This window comes from Protomyctophum bolini (genome assembly GCF_963924005.1).
Source record: "Protomyctophum bolini genome assembly, chromosome: 11".
Lineage (NCBI taxonomy): Eukaryota > Metazoa > Chordata > Actinopteri > Myctophiformes > Myctophidae > Protomyctophum > Protomyctophum bolini.
The window spans coordinates 11,430,844-11,447,657 of record NC_137872.1 but is presented as its reverse complement, the minus strand read 5'-3'; the positions used below and the strand labels follow the sequence as shown (position 1 = coordinate 11,447,657).

The window sequence follows — 16,814 nt, the reverse complement described above, 5'->3', positions numbered from 1 at the left end:
TGAAACAGACACTCACTAGGCTGGAAGGAGGAGTAGGACTAAGGCCCTATACGTCCTCTCTGGGGGGGGGGGGGGGGGGGGTATACTATTTATCATTATCTACTTCATTTCTCCCCTGGGCTCTCATGCCATTTTGATGTAAATCAAAAGGGGGGGGGGGGGGGGCGTTAACTACCTGCCAGTGGGGAGTGTTGGCTGGGAGGAGGCCCTATACGTCCTCTCTGGGGGGGGGGGGGGTACTACCTGTGAGTGGGGAGTGTTGGCTGATGAATGAATATTAACATCCTAATACATCCTAATACTGGGGGGTCAAATTTGACAGGCAATTCCTGCTGTCAAAATATGACCCCCCCAGTCAAAAGACACTCACTATAGGCTGGGCTGGGAGGAGGAGTAGGACTAAGGCCCTATACGTCCTCTCTGGGGGGGGGGGGGGGGGGGGTACTATTTATCATTGTCTACTTAATTTCTCCGGCATGCAGCTCCCACAGAGACTTTCTTGCGCACCTCTGCAATCTGCATGTGCACTCACTTGCACTTTTATCACACACATGCATTCAAGCATTCATTCATCAGTATTGTTTACATATATGTTTGGACTGCAATGGAAATAAGATGTTAGCTGTATTCTGTGTTTTTATCCTTTTGATAATGATGGAGCCTGTATGCATGCAAAAGCCCCCCCTTTCCATGCCTTGCCCCAAGGCAGCATTCAGGAGAATTGCTTCTGAACTTGAACACAGCATTTTGCGTTGAAATAATTTGTCCTCTGTGTTGAAATCCATGGTGTACCGCTGCAACTTCAGTACGGAAGGGGGGGTCACACACTGAAAATAGCTGATCTACAAGCTCTCAATGCACCGCAGTGCGATGTGTTATGAGCTTATAGATCCGCTATAAGCTCACAACACATCGCACTGTGATGTGTTGTGAACTTGTAGATCCGCTATCTTTTGCTGAAATTTCCCCCTTAGGAAGCCCTCTAAAATTCTCTTCACGTCCCTGCCTGACAGTGAGGAGACTCAGGAGAGCCCACTGGGAGGATGCAGTGCATCTGTTCTACTCTTCCCATTTCACCCACCCTGCTGACAGGTGCTGCCCCCAGGGCACATGCATCAACACATATAGTGTAAAATAGAATGTAACGTTATAAGTGATCGATCGATTCAATGTTTTAATTTATTTATTTTATTTTTATCCCACGATTTTTGTAACCTTTTTTTCACTCAGTGTCAATTGTCTAGTGTATAACCCTGGGCGCTACACTCCCTCTGCCCAGCTGGGGAGAGAAACGGACTGACCTCATGAGTCATGCTTCCTTGCATGAGAAGTCCGCTTCTTTTCACCTGGCAGGGGGGAGTTTCCCCGGTTGAACGTAGCACGTGTTATTATTCCAGTTCCGTTCCCCTTCATCAGACTGGCAGGCTGGCGGGGGAGGTCGTTTTAGAGACCAGGATTACTGCATGTTTTTTGCATCCAGCTTTTTCAGGCTTCTATGCGAACACAATTGGCCTGTGTTCAGGGGCCGGGATAGGAATTGAAAGGAAGAGTATTATTTATTTAATTATTTAATTTAAATTGTATTGGTGATATTGATCATTGCATGAACTCCTACAGGCTGGGGCAGCACCTGTCAGCAGGGAGTGTCGGATGGGAGGAGTAGGATGAAGGCTCTGTCAGGTTGGCACGGTGGCGCAGTCGGCATCGCTGTCACCTCACAGCTAGAAGGTCCTGGGTGGTCCTGGGTTCGATTCCTGCCCGGGATGCTGTGGGCAATGGGGGCGTGTTCTCTCCGCGTTATCAGTGCCCATAGGTGGGGTTGGCGAAAGGGCCTTTCTGCGTGGAGTTTGCATGTTCTCCCCATGTCCCCTAGGGTAGGTAAACGTCACAAAAACATGCAGTAATCTTGGTTTCTATACTGCCTCCCCCTGGTCAGTCAAGGGCACCTGATGCATGCAGGGAAAGGTTGGTGGTTGGAATAACGTATTCCTTCCACGCGTTACGTCCTACCGGGGAAACTAACTCCTGTCAGTTGAAGAAGTGACCTGCTGACTCCTCATGCATTGAAGGTAGCATGAGCTCAGTTCGGAGCTCTCCCCAGGTTGGCAGAGGGAGAGAGTAGCACCCAGGAATACAGCTTAGGCAATTGGCACAGAGTGAAAAAGTGGGTTGGGATAAAAATGTAAGAAAAAAAAAAGGATAAAGGCTCTACATTCTCCTGGCAAGGGCTCCTCACTGGCAGCAGGTGAGTCAGTAGGATACATCAGTAGGCCTATAATGTAACACGCAGGAAGGAAATGAAGAATTAGGACTAAATTGGGGAGAAAAGGGGGTAAAAAAATATTATCTACTCTAAATTTTAGAAGAAAAGAAAATGATCAAATGTGAGGCCAGAGGTTATTTAGGCTGTATAAACAGTGCACATGAACACACATACACACAACCTTACACATGCACGCCTCTCCACTTCTAGTCACGACAAAACTACTGATGCAATGCAGCTATCTTATATACAAGTGAAAAGGTGTACCCATACTCATTCTTCATGCTCTATCTCCGACCAAACCACACTTTCACCACACATCTCTATATGCAAAATAAATTCGCCACCCTCCCCGAACTGACATAGCCTATTTTTTCGCCACACAGCCAACTGCCCCCCCCCCCCCCCCCACACACACACACACACACACCAACATGCGATTCATTAAATAACCATTTCTCCGCACGCGCGCACACAACATTATTCACGTGAAGCCTACAGGGAATTACCGACGGAATGTATATATATATATACACACACACACACACACGCTTAGAATTTCTAGATGCGCGATTACATAACAGCTGTGCGTCATTATAGCCACACACGTCTCTAACTTGCGGACACAGTCGCGACACTTTTCAGTTCTGTGGTACTTTCATATTGATTTAACTGTAACAGAAAGTTCCCAACTCCCAGCCACGGAGCTGCAACAAAAAGCTGGCCAGTGTTGCCAAATAAGCGATTAGTAAGTAATGTAATTTAATTTATCAGCGATTTTGGGATTCTTTTTGTAGATTGAAACTATATTGGGGGTCCTTTGCTCTTGCCATGACAATGTTTGAGAACCACTGCTCTAAAACAATATTAGACAAAGTTTGAGACACAAACACATTGCTCTCTCTCTCTCTCTCTTCTCCTTTTGTATCAATTTCATAGGCCTATTCATGATTCTGCTTAGAGAGAAGTAGCCTATGTTAGTTTGTTTTATGGACTTGAGAGCTACTTTCAAAACCACCAGCACAACATACCCACCAAATAAAACTATCATCCCATTGCTGCAAATAGTGACAAAATGTAATTGACGGGCCTTTCATATAAACGCACATGCATGGGAAATAGAGGGGGAAAAATGCAAATCGTAGGCTTTTATTTTTGTTGGTATTTGACTTTGCTACTGATGATTGTAAGCAACAACAAGTATTGCATTGTGTGTTTGAGCTGACAGGCCCTTTTTTATGTCAATCACTCAAGTAATCTCAGGTCATCTAAAGCGGAAGACGCAAAAATACCTTGCATTTCACCTTTATTTCTGTCTCATGAAAAGCGTACATGACCTGAAAATGAACAACCATTTATTTCACTTCAATTGACGTTTGCTTTGGAACAATGCAATTACACACACTACAACTCGCTTAGAATTCGCTAACCTGGCAACCTGGAGCCAGGCTTCCCATTGGCTCCCCAACAAGCACAACAACCACACACACACACAACTGTTCCATTCATGTACCAACAACAACTCACTTGGACACGACACTTCTGAACTTTCACAACAATCGCATTGGAATTTTTAACGAGCGCATTGACGCCACTTTTGCCGCGGTACCAAGGGGAACACATTGCTCATTGCACGCACTTTCACAACAACCGCATTGGATATTTTAACCATCGCATTGACGCCACTTTTGCCGCGGTACCAAGGGGAACAACTCATTTGGACACGATACTTCTCACTACGGCCCTTTTACTCTTTACCTGCCACTTGGACACGACGTCGTCTTCCACCATTGCAGGTAACATAACATGCGTGTTTGTGCGTCTGTGTGTATCTACAACGTTTGCTTCGTCTGGAACTGTAACCGGTAGATTACATGTCAATGCAATTGCATTTAACATTTATTTGCTTTGGACAGTTGGGTTCTTCATAATAATATTAATAACAGACAACACACTGGAGTAGTTTTACACACTGTGGTGACCCAAACATGTGGAACTACTGTCTCTCAGGCTCCCTGCCTGTGAAGTACGCCAGACATTTTATTTAAGAAGACTTGGATCGAGTGTGATACAGCGTATGAAAGCTCACTTCCCAAGGATTGTGGAGATGTTTCTATTTTTTTAAAAGGTTGAGAAATGAAATAATTATGGTCGTTTCTAATCTCAACATTTCAGAAACGGATGCTTTTTCCGCCGCGCTGTTGCCATGTCTCATAGAAACCAGTAAATAGGTCTATACAAAAAACCCACAATAACCGCATATAACAGGGGTCTGGAACCTATTTCAAAATTTAACATTTATTTGCTTTGGACAGTTGGGTTCTTCATAATAACAGACAACACACTGGAGTAGTTTTACACACTGTGGTGACCCAAAAATGTGGAACTACTGTCTCTCAGGCTTCCTGCCTGTGGAACAATAGAAATGGTTTGCAGAAGTACGCCAGACCCAAACATTTGGAACTACTGTCTCTCAGGCTTCCTGCCTGTGGAACAATAGCAATGGTTTGCAGAAGTACGCCAGACATTTTATTGAACAACACTTGGATCAAGTGTGATACAGCGTATGAAAGCTAACTTCCCAAGGATTGTGGAGATGTCTTTATTTTCTTTTAAGGTTGACAAATGAAAGACGTGGATGCTTTTTCCTGCGCTGTTGCCATGTCTCATAGAAACAAGTAAATAGGTCTAATAACAAAACAAACAAAAAAAAACCGCATATAACTGGGGTCTGTAACCTATTTCAAATGAAGTGCCATGTTATTATTTTCTACATAGTGAGTCTGCCATATCCTGCAGTCACAGTTCATAGTTTTAATGAATGAATGTGACTCATTGTGAGCTGGTACATCTGCTATTTTCAAAAGTAATCCTGGACATTTTTTAGTACATTTTTTTATTAGCCGTCCTTAGTTGGGCAAATGCATTCATCTGGGTATCCTTCACATGGGAATGTGCTGTGTGAGGATCACTGCTTTAAACAACATTAGGAGAAACCTTCACAAACAAGAAAGGCAACCACAACTACCAATATTTACAAGCAACTTCACAGATCAAACAACCACTTATAATAAACAGACTTGCCAACACTCCTCCAGCAGCGTCCCAGAGCCGCTCAACTGTAAAATCAAACAGTGCTTTATCTGCTTCTTGCGTTTATGAGCTGGATAGACCCACGTCTAATCGTTATGCGCAGGTCAAGGGGCTTAATAGCAAATTGCGCACAGCAAAAATAAATAACATATGGACACTCCCACAATGCTAAAATATTCAGGAACGCCGTATGCCATACGTGTGTGCGTTCAACACGGGACGATAACACTTCTATAATACCATTGTGCGCAGAGCGAGGCCAATATAGGCCAAATCATGTATTACCCCATTGTACAACGGACATTCCAAATGGGGCCTACATCTCAGCTGGAGAAACATGTTTGCATGCATGCATCGCTGCCTTGCATGCTGTGTGCTACTGTTGAGTCTGTCACTTACTTTCACTGATTTATGGCATTGTCTTTCTGTTAAAATCCAACAATGTTAATTTAAGAACTCTGGACATATAGGTCATTATCGGTAGATTACATGTCAATGCAATTGCATTTCTCATTTTTTTTGTCTCATGAAAAGCGTTAATGACCTGACAATGACAAACCATTTATTTAATTTCAATTGAAGTTTGCTTTGGACGAATGCAACTACAACATGCGTAATTGGCACATGCGTGTGTGTGCGTCTGTGTTAGCCTACAACTTGCGTGTGTTTTCCAAGAGTCAACCTACACCACTGGTGTGTGTGTGTGTGTGTGTGTGTGTGTGTGTGTGTGTGTGTGTGTCAGAGTGATTACTACACCATTCTGGATTTACAATTTCAATGCTGAAAATAACAGCTGCTAATGCTATTATTAATATCATAACTATACAAATGCGTTAATGACCTGAAAATGAAAAAACATTCATTTTATTTCAATTGAAGTTTGTTTTGGACAAATGCAACTACAACATGCGTGATTAGTACATGCGTGTATGTGCGTCTGTGTTAGCCTACAACTTGCGTGTGTTTTCCAAGAGTCAACCTACACCACTGGTGTGTGTGTGTGTGTGTGTGTGTGTGTGTGTGTGTGTGTCTCCAAGTGATTACTATACAATTCTGTATTGACAATGTCAATGCTGAAAATAACAGCTGCTTGCATGTATTTATGTTGTCAATGCTGAAAATAAGGCCTGCTAACAATTCAGCTGTTGCCACAAATGCCATCATTAGCCTAATACCATAATAACAATTCTGATTTTATGTCATCAATGCAGAAAACACTTCCTTCAAACACTACAGCTACCTACAACACTATGCCGAAGAAACGAAGATCATCCCTTGCATACCGAACGCCAAAGGCCACCCGGCAACGCTTGCTCACAGCTGCGGCACAACGCCACGCACAAGGTACATGTGCTCTAACAACCTTACATCAACACACACACTGAACAATACATGTGTGCGTCTGTGCATACTGTACACACATACTCCTTCCCTGTGTGTGTACCACCATTTACAAACATCACACCACAAGTAACCAACTTACTCTTTATGTCCCCGCCCCCTGACTTCACCACACAGACAACTGCAGTGATGGCACCCACAACACAATGACAAACACACCCTCCTTGCACACGCCCCCCACCAAAACTTAATACTTCTTTATTTTTACCACTCCACTACATTATATCCCTCTCTCTCACATCCCTCACTCTCACATCACATTACGCTGACACCTTTCTATTTACTGTGTGGTGGCAGGGACACATCACACACTACCATGCCATAGCAGCACAAGTTAGTATGTTGACAACTGCTGATGATTATTGTCTCACTTCACAGCAGAACAACATGATGACGCCACTACACCACAACTGCTCCACACCCCTACTTTGCACCTGCATGACACCAGAGGTAATGCATTCACATCATATGTTGCACTCACATTTACACTTATGCATTGTGTCCACTACACTCACATACTGTGCAAAAAAGCAACTTACTCTTCATGTCCCCGCCCCCTGACTTCACCACACAGACAACTGCAGTGATGGCGCCCACAACACAATGACAAACACACCCTCCTTGCACACGCCCCCCACCAAAAGCTCATACTTCTTTCTTTTTACCACTCCACTACATCACATCCCTCTCTCACATCACATCCCTCACTCTCACATCACATTACGCTGACACCTTTATATTTACTGTGTGGTGGCAGGGACACATCACACAGCACCATGCCATAGCAGCACAAGTTACTATGTTGACAACTGCTGATGATTATTGTCTCACTTCACAGCAGAACGCCATGATGACGCCACTACACCACAACTGGTCCACACCCCTATTTTGCACCTGCATGACACCAGAGGTAATGCATTCACATCATATGTTGCACTCAAATTTACCCGTAATGCATTGTGTCCACTACACTCACATACTGTGCCAAACTACAATCGCCAACAGCTACACGCAAACAAATGCATCAAGCAGCTGAACTACTACATGGACCCTCCCTCGCCACTCACACGCCAACAGCCCCAACACAACACTTGGTTCCAGCAGCTGCAGCACAAGATGTATCAGGTACACTTGCTCAAAACTACACTGTGCACAGCACAATGCTATACACTGCATTTTTTTCTCCACAGATACTGCAGTATCTTCATCATAAACCTACATTAATTGGGTACACACCCTGTGCTCAACATGACTCATACTATATCTCTATACATCACTTCACAGCTCAACACCAGGGCAGCACTCCTCCACAAATGGCCCCAACACCTTCATTGGACGTGGCTGAGGCCAGAGGTACTGACTTCTGTTATTCATATAACCTTACTGCTTGGTACCGAGCATCCTGACACACTGTATGTGCATCTATCTACATATCTCTGCATAACATGTCGATAACATTTTGTACCTCTGTGTCCACACACACACTACTGACCATACCCAGCTCAGCGCAGGCGGGAGAAAACACGTGACAGACTGAGACGGACCAGAGGTAAGGCCTCAGATATATGTTGCCCTCTGCCTCAATGCATTACGCATATGTGTGTATGTTATACCGACATGTACTGAAGATAGTATAATATAGTAACATACACTCCCATCTTCATTTCTCAGCTCAGCATAAGCTAGACAAGCAACAGCAGCGCATGGCTACAACACAGCCAATGGCCACAGCAGAAACCACAGGTAACCAACGCAGTACACTCACATCTACACTTTCACCTCAATAAATCTAATGCAAAGTTCTATCACATTGTCCCACTACACAACACATACACACAGTTCAATTTAATGCCTCCACACATTTCCATTGCCTGCCTCAACAAAAACATCACATTCACTTACTGACCACATTCTACTTATTGCATGACTCATGAATTGAACTACTGACCACATTCTACTTATTGCATGACTCATGAACTGAACTTCACACCATACTTTCCATCTACCTTCACAGGCAGTTCCCATCAGCCAGCAAGACGACAAGTTGCTACCAAAATTGCAACTTGCACTGCACAGATTCTCAGCGGCCAACTAACTATCAACCAACTCTCCGACACACCACAGAGTATTGGCCAACTCAACTGCGTGTGTGACCACTGTGGAGCATTCACATTCAAAAATGAGACCTCCAGTATCTGCTGCTTGAATGGAAAGATTCACCTACCAGCCTTCCCTACGCCCCCACAGGCCATCAGTAAACTGTGGTTTGACGATAACCCTCAGGCAAAACTGTTTCGGAAACACAGCCGTGTCATCAACAACGCTGTCTGCCTCTCCAGTATAGCTGTCAAAGAGAAAACATTCACATGCTTCACTCCCACTGTCATTTTCCAAGGCAAGGTACTCCAGCGCATCGGGCCACTCCAACCAGAACCTGGTGCTGGTGCTGTCTTTGCCCAACTTTATGTCCTCGACCCAAGTCTGGAAATCACCACCAGATTTGCAAACATGACTCTCCCCGCCAGAACATCCACTGCTGACAAGGAAACAATGAAGCAGCTGCTACACACTGTGCAGCAAGTTATTCACCGGCACAATATATTTGTCCAAGATTTCAAGCAAATCCTTGAAACCCCAGAAGAACAATTACAGCGAGGCACTATTGTCATAAGTGCTGAAGCCAGGCCACAGGGAGGACATTCCGGTGTTTACAATGCCCCCTCCAATCTCCAAGAACTTCAAATTGTCACCAACGAACAGGCACATGATCTGGTCATCAACTTACGTGGTGGAGGTCTGAAAATCATATCAGACCACCATCCCAAAGCCATGCCCCTCCACTTCACCCTCCTCTTCATTGATGGGACATCTGGCTGGCACTGTGCTCTCAAGCATGTGGACAATGAAAAAAGGCTCACAGCCCGTGAGTTCTTTGCCTATCACATGAACATTCGTCACACTGCGAGCGACTACCTTTTCCAGGCAGGCAGACTGTTTCAAGAATGGATCCTCAATGCCTGGATAACATGCGAGAACCAGAGGCTGACTTGGCAACGCATGAACCAGAAGACATTACGGGCTGACAGCTACAAACAACTACAACAGGTTGTGGCTGCGCGGAGACGAGAACAGAGTGCTCCATCTCACTCTGTCCACCACAATGAGCAGGGACATGCTGTGGGTAGAGTCATCCTTGCTAGCTCTTTCCATGGCAGTCCACGCTGGTACCACAGCAAGTTCCAGGACGCTATGGCCATAGTCCGCCACATGCGAAAGCCAGACCTTTTCATCACAGTCACCTGCAATCCTCACTGGCCAGAGATCGTAGCTGGCCTCACCCCTGGCCAGACAGCCCAAGACCGACCTGACCTGGTGGCCCGGGTATTCAAACTAAAGAAAGATCAGCTCATGGATGACCTCGTCAATAAACACATATTTGGCCAAGCCATTGGCAACCTTTGGGTCACAGAATTTCAGAAAAGAGGTTTGCCGCACACGCACATTCTCCTCATTCTTGCACAGCAGGACAAACCCAACACACCAGCCCAAGTGGATCAAATTGTCTCTGCAGAACTTCCCCCTGACCCCCATGAAAATGGGATCTCTGCCCAAGAAAAAGCAAAGCGCCAGCCACTGTGGGACATTGTACTTACTAACATGATCCACGGTCCCTGTGGACAAGAGCATCCCAACAGTCCCTGCATGGAGAAGATAGACAACTCCAACAGCAAAGCCTGCAAGAAAAACTTCCCCAAACACTTCCAGCACCAAACATCAGTGGGTGGCGAAAAAACCTATCCTATCTACCGCCGTCGCTCTCCAGATGATGGTGGCCGAACTACAAAAAAAAAAGAGAACCACATCAACAACAGTTGGGTAGTGCCTTACAACCCCTACCTCAGCCTCCGATACAACTGCCACATCAATGTAGAAGTATGCAACTCTGCACTTGCTGCCAAATATCTCTACAAATATGTGACCAAGGGGCCGGACCGTGCAATGGTTTGTGTTGGGGTGGAGGGCGCCCAGGCTGCCCGTGATGAGATTAGTGACTATGAAGACATGCGTTCTGTTGGGTCAAGTGAGGCCAGCTGGAAACTCTTCGCATTCCCCATATCCGCCAACAAGCCTCCTGTTCAAGTCCTCCGCTTGCATCTGGAACACGAGCAATACGTCGTTTTCACCGAGGGTGATGAGGAGAATGTGGTGGAGCAGGGCAGACAGACAGAGTTGACTGCTTTCTTCAAACTGAATGCTCAACAAAAGGCAGACAAGGGTCCAGATTACAACCCCACAAACATGCAGCGCTATGTTGACATGCCTCACAAATACACCTACAAAAACAACACGTGGCAACTCAGAAAAAACAATGCTTTCTCCATTGGCCGTGTCCACACCATCAGCCCCCTAGCTGGAGATGTGTTCTACCTGAGACTGCTCCTCCACAATGACCACTCCAAAGGGAAAATAAGTTTTGAGGACCTCTACTCAGTCAACGGCAGCCGCCTTGACACCTACCAGGCAGTGTGCAGGGAGCTTGGCCTGTTGGATGATGACCAAGAGTGGTCCACTGTCCTTACCGAGGCTGCTGCCACTCACCTCTGCCCCCAGATTCGTGCCCTATTCGTCATCATCCTCATCTTCTGCCAACCAGCCAACCCTGCAAGCCTGTTTAATGACTTCTGGCCAGACTGGACAGATGACTTCAAGCGGAGAGCAGAGCAGAGTGCAACAACCTTCACTGACCAGCAACTCAAAACCATGGTGAGACTGGATCTGCAAGTCCGCCTCCAGTCACATCAACATGACCTCCAAGACTTCCACCTGGATAAAATGACAGATGAGGAAAAGGCCACTGTCCATGGGCTGGTCAATATCGAAGAGACGCTTATCCGTGAGGAGCTGGACTATGATGTGGCCCAGCTGAAAGCCAACGTACAGGCAACCATTCCACAATTCACTGCTGCTCAACAACAGATTTACAACACTGTCATGACGGCAGTCCAGCAACAGGCCAGCTTACAACTCTTCATATCAGCACGTGGCGGTTGTGGTAAGACCTTCCTGCTCAATGCACTGCTGGACGCTGTGCGCAGTCTGGAACCCGGTGGCTGTATTGCCCTTGCCATGGCAACTACTGGCATTGCTGCACAACTCCTACACCTAGGCAGAACATTCCATTCACGGATGAAAGCACCTCTCCACCCAACAGAACACACACCCTTCCACATCACAGCTCAAAGCAGCCTAGCCAGGCTGGTGCGACGGGCACGCCTCCTGCTCATTGATGAAGCAACCATGCTGCACCGCTTCCTGCTGGAGGGACTTGACTACACTCTGAGAGACCTGATGAACAAGCCAGACTGTCCATTTGGTGGGAAAATCCTCATCTTGGCCGGCGACTTCCGCCAGTGTCTTCCAGTGGTTCAAGGGGCTAATCCTGCCCAAATCGTCAACAGCTGCCTCAATAATTCAGGCCTCTGGCAACACTTCCAAGTCTCCAGCCTCACAGAGAACATGCGGGTCAGGGCCAGTGAAAACCAACACCTGAAGGACTTTGACCAATGGACTCTCAGCATTGGTGATGGTACAGCCAACGATGCAAACAACTTCATCCACATCCCAGATGACAGGTATTTCCACATTCAAAGCAACACAGAGAATGACCACACAGCAGAGGAGCGCTCCATGAAAATGTTTTGCCAAACAATATTTCCCAATATGCCCAACAACTTCACTACTACCGGCTGGCTGGATGGCCGATCAGTGCTTGCCCCTACCAACAAGGACGTGGACACCATCAACGACCTAATGGAAACCTGGATACCAGGTCTGTCAACCAACCTGAGCAGTGCCGATACCCTGGAGAACGACCAAGACAGACGGCGGTTCAACGTGGAATATCTCAACACCCTCTGCCCCAGTGGATTTCCCAGGCACCTCATCACCCTCAAGCCTGGAATGCCCTTGATGCTACTCCGCAACATCAGCCCCAAAGACGGACTCTGCAATGGCACCAAACTGTTTTTCCTGAGAACCCTCAACAACAAACTGCTGCTGTGCAAAATTGCAGCCACACAAAAGGAAGTCCTGATCCCTAGAATCAAGTTCATTTCTGATACTCAACATTCCTACTTTGAGTGGGCCAGACGGCAGTTTCCAGTCCGCACCGCTTTTGCCACCACCATCAACAAATCCCAAGGACAGACACTTACAAGAGTGGGGGTCTGGCTTTCGTCCCCTGTCTTCACTCACGGACAGCTTTATGTTGCCAGCTCAAGGACGGGTAACCCAGAAGCTCTCACCTATGCCATAAAGCAAAAAGAAGGACAGCCAGAACATCATACTACCAATGTGGTTTTTCAAGCCTTGCTTCGCGCTGTGCTTCCTGGCCCTACAATCCCCATTGAGGTAAGGCTGTTGCATTGCTACATATGTCATTTCTACACATAATATAAAACTGCTGCTAACCTGAAGATCATTATGATCAAACAAATCACTATCCTTTGTTTCACGTCTGCCCTGGTGGACATGTTTCTCCCATTATGCAGGCTCTACTGACCAAAACTTTTCTGTGTCTCCTTTTCTACAGGCTCAACCATGACAATCTCTGGAACCAGAAACACCCCTTCCACATCACCCCACTCCTCCACGCCCTCCTCTGGATCAGCTGCCCAATATAATTGTTCCTTTACTAAGTTGGCCTTTCCACAACAACTGTGTTCACTGTTGGGGGGGGAGGAGGGTCCAGGTGTTGCAAGGCCAGGGCTCTAAGGGTGTTTTACACTTTGAAGTATTGTAGTAGTGTATCTAACATGTTAAAAATGACATAGTGCACTTGATTGTAAAATGTAAAATATTTTGGTTAGTAGAACAGTTTCGTTAATTAACCTCAGGTATACATTTGATGAATATAGTGCACTTAATTGTACAATTTAACATGTTGATTACAAACTGCTGCTATGCAAAATTGCAGCCACACAAAAGGAAGTCCTGATCCCTAGAATCAAGTTCATTGCTGATCCTCAACATTAACATTCCTACTTTGTGTGGGCCAGACGGCAGTTTCCAGTCCGCACCGCTTTTGCCACCACCATCAACAAATCCCAAGGACACACACTTACAAGAGTGGGGGTCTGGCTTTCGTCCCCTGTCTTCACTCACGGACAGCTTTATGTTGCCAGCTCAAGGACGGGTAACCCAGAAACTCTCACGTATGCCATAAAGCAGAAAGAAGGACAGCCAGAACATCATACTACCAATGTGGTTTTTCAAGCCTTGCTTCGCGCTGTGCTTCCTGGCCCTACAATCCCCATTGAGGTAAGGCTGTTGCATTGCTACATATGTCATTTCTACACATGTCATTTCTGAATAATATAAAACTGCTGCTAACCTGAAGATCATTAGGATCAAACAAATCACTATCCTTTGTTTCACGTCTGCCCTGGTGGACATGTTTCTCCCATTATGCAGGCTCTACTGACCAAAACTGCAGCTTCTTTTACTATTCACTGTTAACATTAACACTCACATTTTGTGCTTGAGTCATCCCTTATCTGTGTCTCCTTTTCTACAGGCTCAACCATGACAATCTCTGGAACCAGAAACACCCCTTCCACATCACCCCACTCCTCCACGCCCTCCTCTGGATCAGCTGGCCAATATAAGTGTTCCTTTACTAAGTTGGCCTTTCCACAACAACTGCGTTCACTGTTAACATTTACATTCTTTCCTACAAATACACTCAGACTCCATTAAAAATACACTGAGACCAACATTTTACATGTTTTGACTTTGTCAACCTTTGCTCCCACAGAAGCTCTCACCTATGCCATAAAGCAGAAAGAAAGACAGCCGGAACATCATACTACCAATGTGGTTTTTCAAGCCTTGCTTCGCGCTGTGCTTCCTGGCCCTACAATCCCCATTCACGTAAGGCTGTTGCATTGCTACATATGTCATTTCTACACATGTCAATTCTGAATAATATAAAACTGATGCTAACCTGAACATGATTATGATCAAACAAATCACTATCCTTTGTTTCACGTCTGCCCTGGTGGACATGTTTCTCCCATTATGCAGGCTCTACTGACAAACCTTTCTGTCTCCTTTTCTACAAGCTCAACCATGACAATCTCTGGAACCAGAAACACCCCTTCCACATCACCCCACTCCTCCACGCCCTCCTCTGGATCAGCTGCCCAATATAATTGTTCCTTTAACAACATGTTAAAAATGATATAGTGCACTTCATTGTAAAATGTAAAATCTTTTGATTAGTGGGACATTTTCGTTAATTAACCATAGGTATACATTTGATGAATATAGTGCACTTAATTGTAAAATGTAACATGTTAATTCATTTCATGTATAGTAAATGTATGTAGGATAAATGGACAGTCATGGTTCCTATTGGGACCACGACTTTAAGGGGGGGGGGGGGGGAGTGTGATACCCCACACACATACTGAGTAGTGGATGTGCCTGCCTATTGCCTAACTTTCATCCTGTAGGTGAGCCTGGGTAGGGCATTGGCCCGATGGCTGATGGGAGAGCACCTGGGCCCGGTGTCTCCCAGAGGCCATAAATACCACACTCATCCCAGTTGAGAAGAGAGATCCAGAGGAGCCAGACCTGCTGCCTCCACTCCCTTCATTAGCCTCCATGCCTCCGTTCCTTTATGTTTGATTGTTCTTTCCATCCACACATGCACCACACCATGTATCACACATCCATACACTACACCTACACCACTGACTCACTGACTACACATTCCATATAATTTGTTATGTTAAGTACTGCAGTTCTTTTTAGTTCCTTATATAGGCCTATTATTTAATAAATCATATATTGTTCATCTTTCGCACGTCTCCTGCTCCGAATGTTTGTCAAGGCAAGAACCAGCCATGACAATTCTTTCCTACAAATACACTCAGACTCCATAAAAAATACACTGAGACCAACATTTTAAATGTTGTGACTTTGTCTACCTCCCACAATTTCCTTCCTCCAATTTGCGCTGCGCGCCGCTAGGATGAGCGGGCCGAAGGCCCGCGAAATTCTAGTCTTATATACAAGTGAAAAGGTGTACCCATACTCATTCTTCATGCTCTATCTCCGACCGAACCACACTTTTACCACACATCTCTATATGCAAAATAAATTCGCCACCCTCCCCGAACTGACATAGCCTATTTTTTAGCCGTTCAAGTTTCTTATTTACTCTGCAAATATTACTTTTATGAAAATCACGATCGAGCCAGCAGATAAACGGGTGCCACAACACGCCGAGAAACAAGGAATTTAACCACGCTACTTGCATACACTGCAACTCGCTTACAATTCGCAAACCTGGCAACACTGCCTGCCTCTTACGTCACCAGCTCTGCTCCTCCTGGCCTCCGTAGTCCGTCGCGCTCACAATCTGTCGCAGCCATCTTGCTTTTCTTTTGGATGGGCGAGTGGACATTTAATGCTAATAAATTAATTATAGGTCCAGCAAGCAAATCATGATGGTCTGATTGTGCTCAATAGGTCACAATAACATTCCGAAATTAGGTGTTGTGTTTTGTATGGCATTTTCCCCAGTAGTAGTTGCATATCTATCTCAGCTTTTGCCTGATAGCACACATGCTAACGTCAGCAGCCATAGCAACATACAGTGTGCGCAGACATAACATGAGTTGTTTACAACACAAACACACGGCCTTTTCACCACGCAATACACACAACAGCTCGGGAGTTATTAAACCGAACGTGGACGCTGTTTCAGTGTTACATTTGCTGCGCATATCGGAATAATTGTAACGGCATGCATGATAAATGTAACAACGCTAAAAAACACCATTAAACATATCGTTTTCACCTTAAAGCTATTACATTTCATTGAAGCAACTCCTTAGCATTGTTTTCATACCATGGATGTGATAAGATAATGTATCAAACATAAGGGAAATATTAAATAGGATCGGGTGTACCAGTTTGGCCATTTCTTTTTTTCCAATGGGGCAATACATTGATTAAACAAACGTTTGATTGATTGAGTTGTACAACG

The 16,814-nt window shown here is 45.5% G+C and overlaps 1 protein-coding gene across 4 annotated transcripts; it reads left to right on the top strand.

Annotated features, from left to right (window-relative positions):
* Positions 1 to 3,777: 3,777 nt before the first annotated feature.
* On the top strand, positions 3,778 to 15,678 carry LOC308324550 (uncharacterized protein). 4 transcript variants are annotated; one of them, XM_080776640.1, is made up of 12 exons: positions 3,778 to 4,059; positions 6,568 to 6,700; positions 7,136 to 7,207; positions 7,596 to 7,667; positions 7,763 to 7,882; positions 8,042 to 8,110; positions 8,259 to 8,306; positions 8,429 to 8,500; positions 8,772 to 13,168; positions 13,350 to 14,077; positions 14,334 to 14,689; positions 14,881 to 15,678. In XM_080776640.1, exons 2-10 carry the CDS (start codon positions 6,607 to 6,609, stop codon positions 13,359 to 13,361), a joined length of 4,956 nt encoding a protein of 1,651 aa, XP_080632766.1. In that variant the 5' UTR covers positions 3,778 to 4,059; positions 6,568 to 6,606; the 3' UTR covers positions 13,362 to 14,077; positions 14,334 to 14,689; positions 14,881 to 15,678. The 4 variants fall into 4 exon arrangements, with proteins under 4 accessions (XP_080632766.1, XP_080632765.1, XP_080632764.1 ...); XM_080776639.1 differs by having other exon boundaries at positions 7,599 to 7,667; positions 8,772 to 14,077; XM_080776638.1 differs by having other exon boundaries at positions 8,772 to 14,077.
* Positions 15,679 to 16,814: the final 1,136 nt, after the last annotated feature.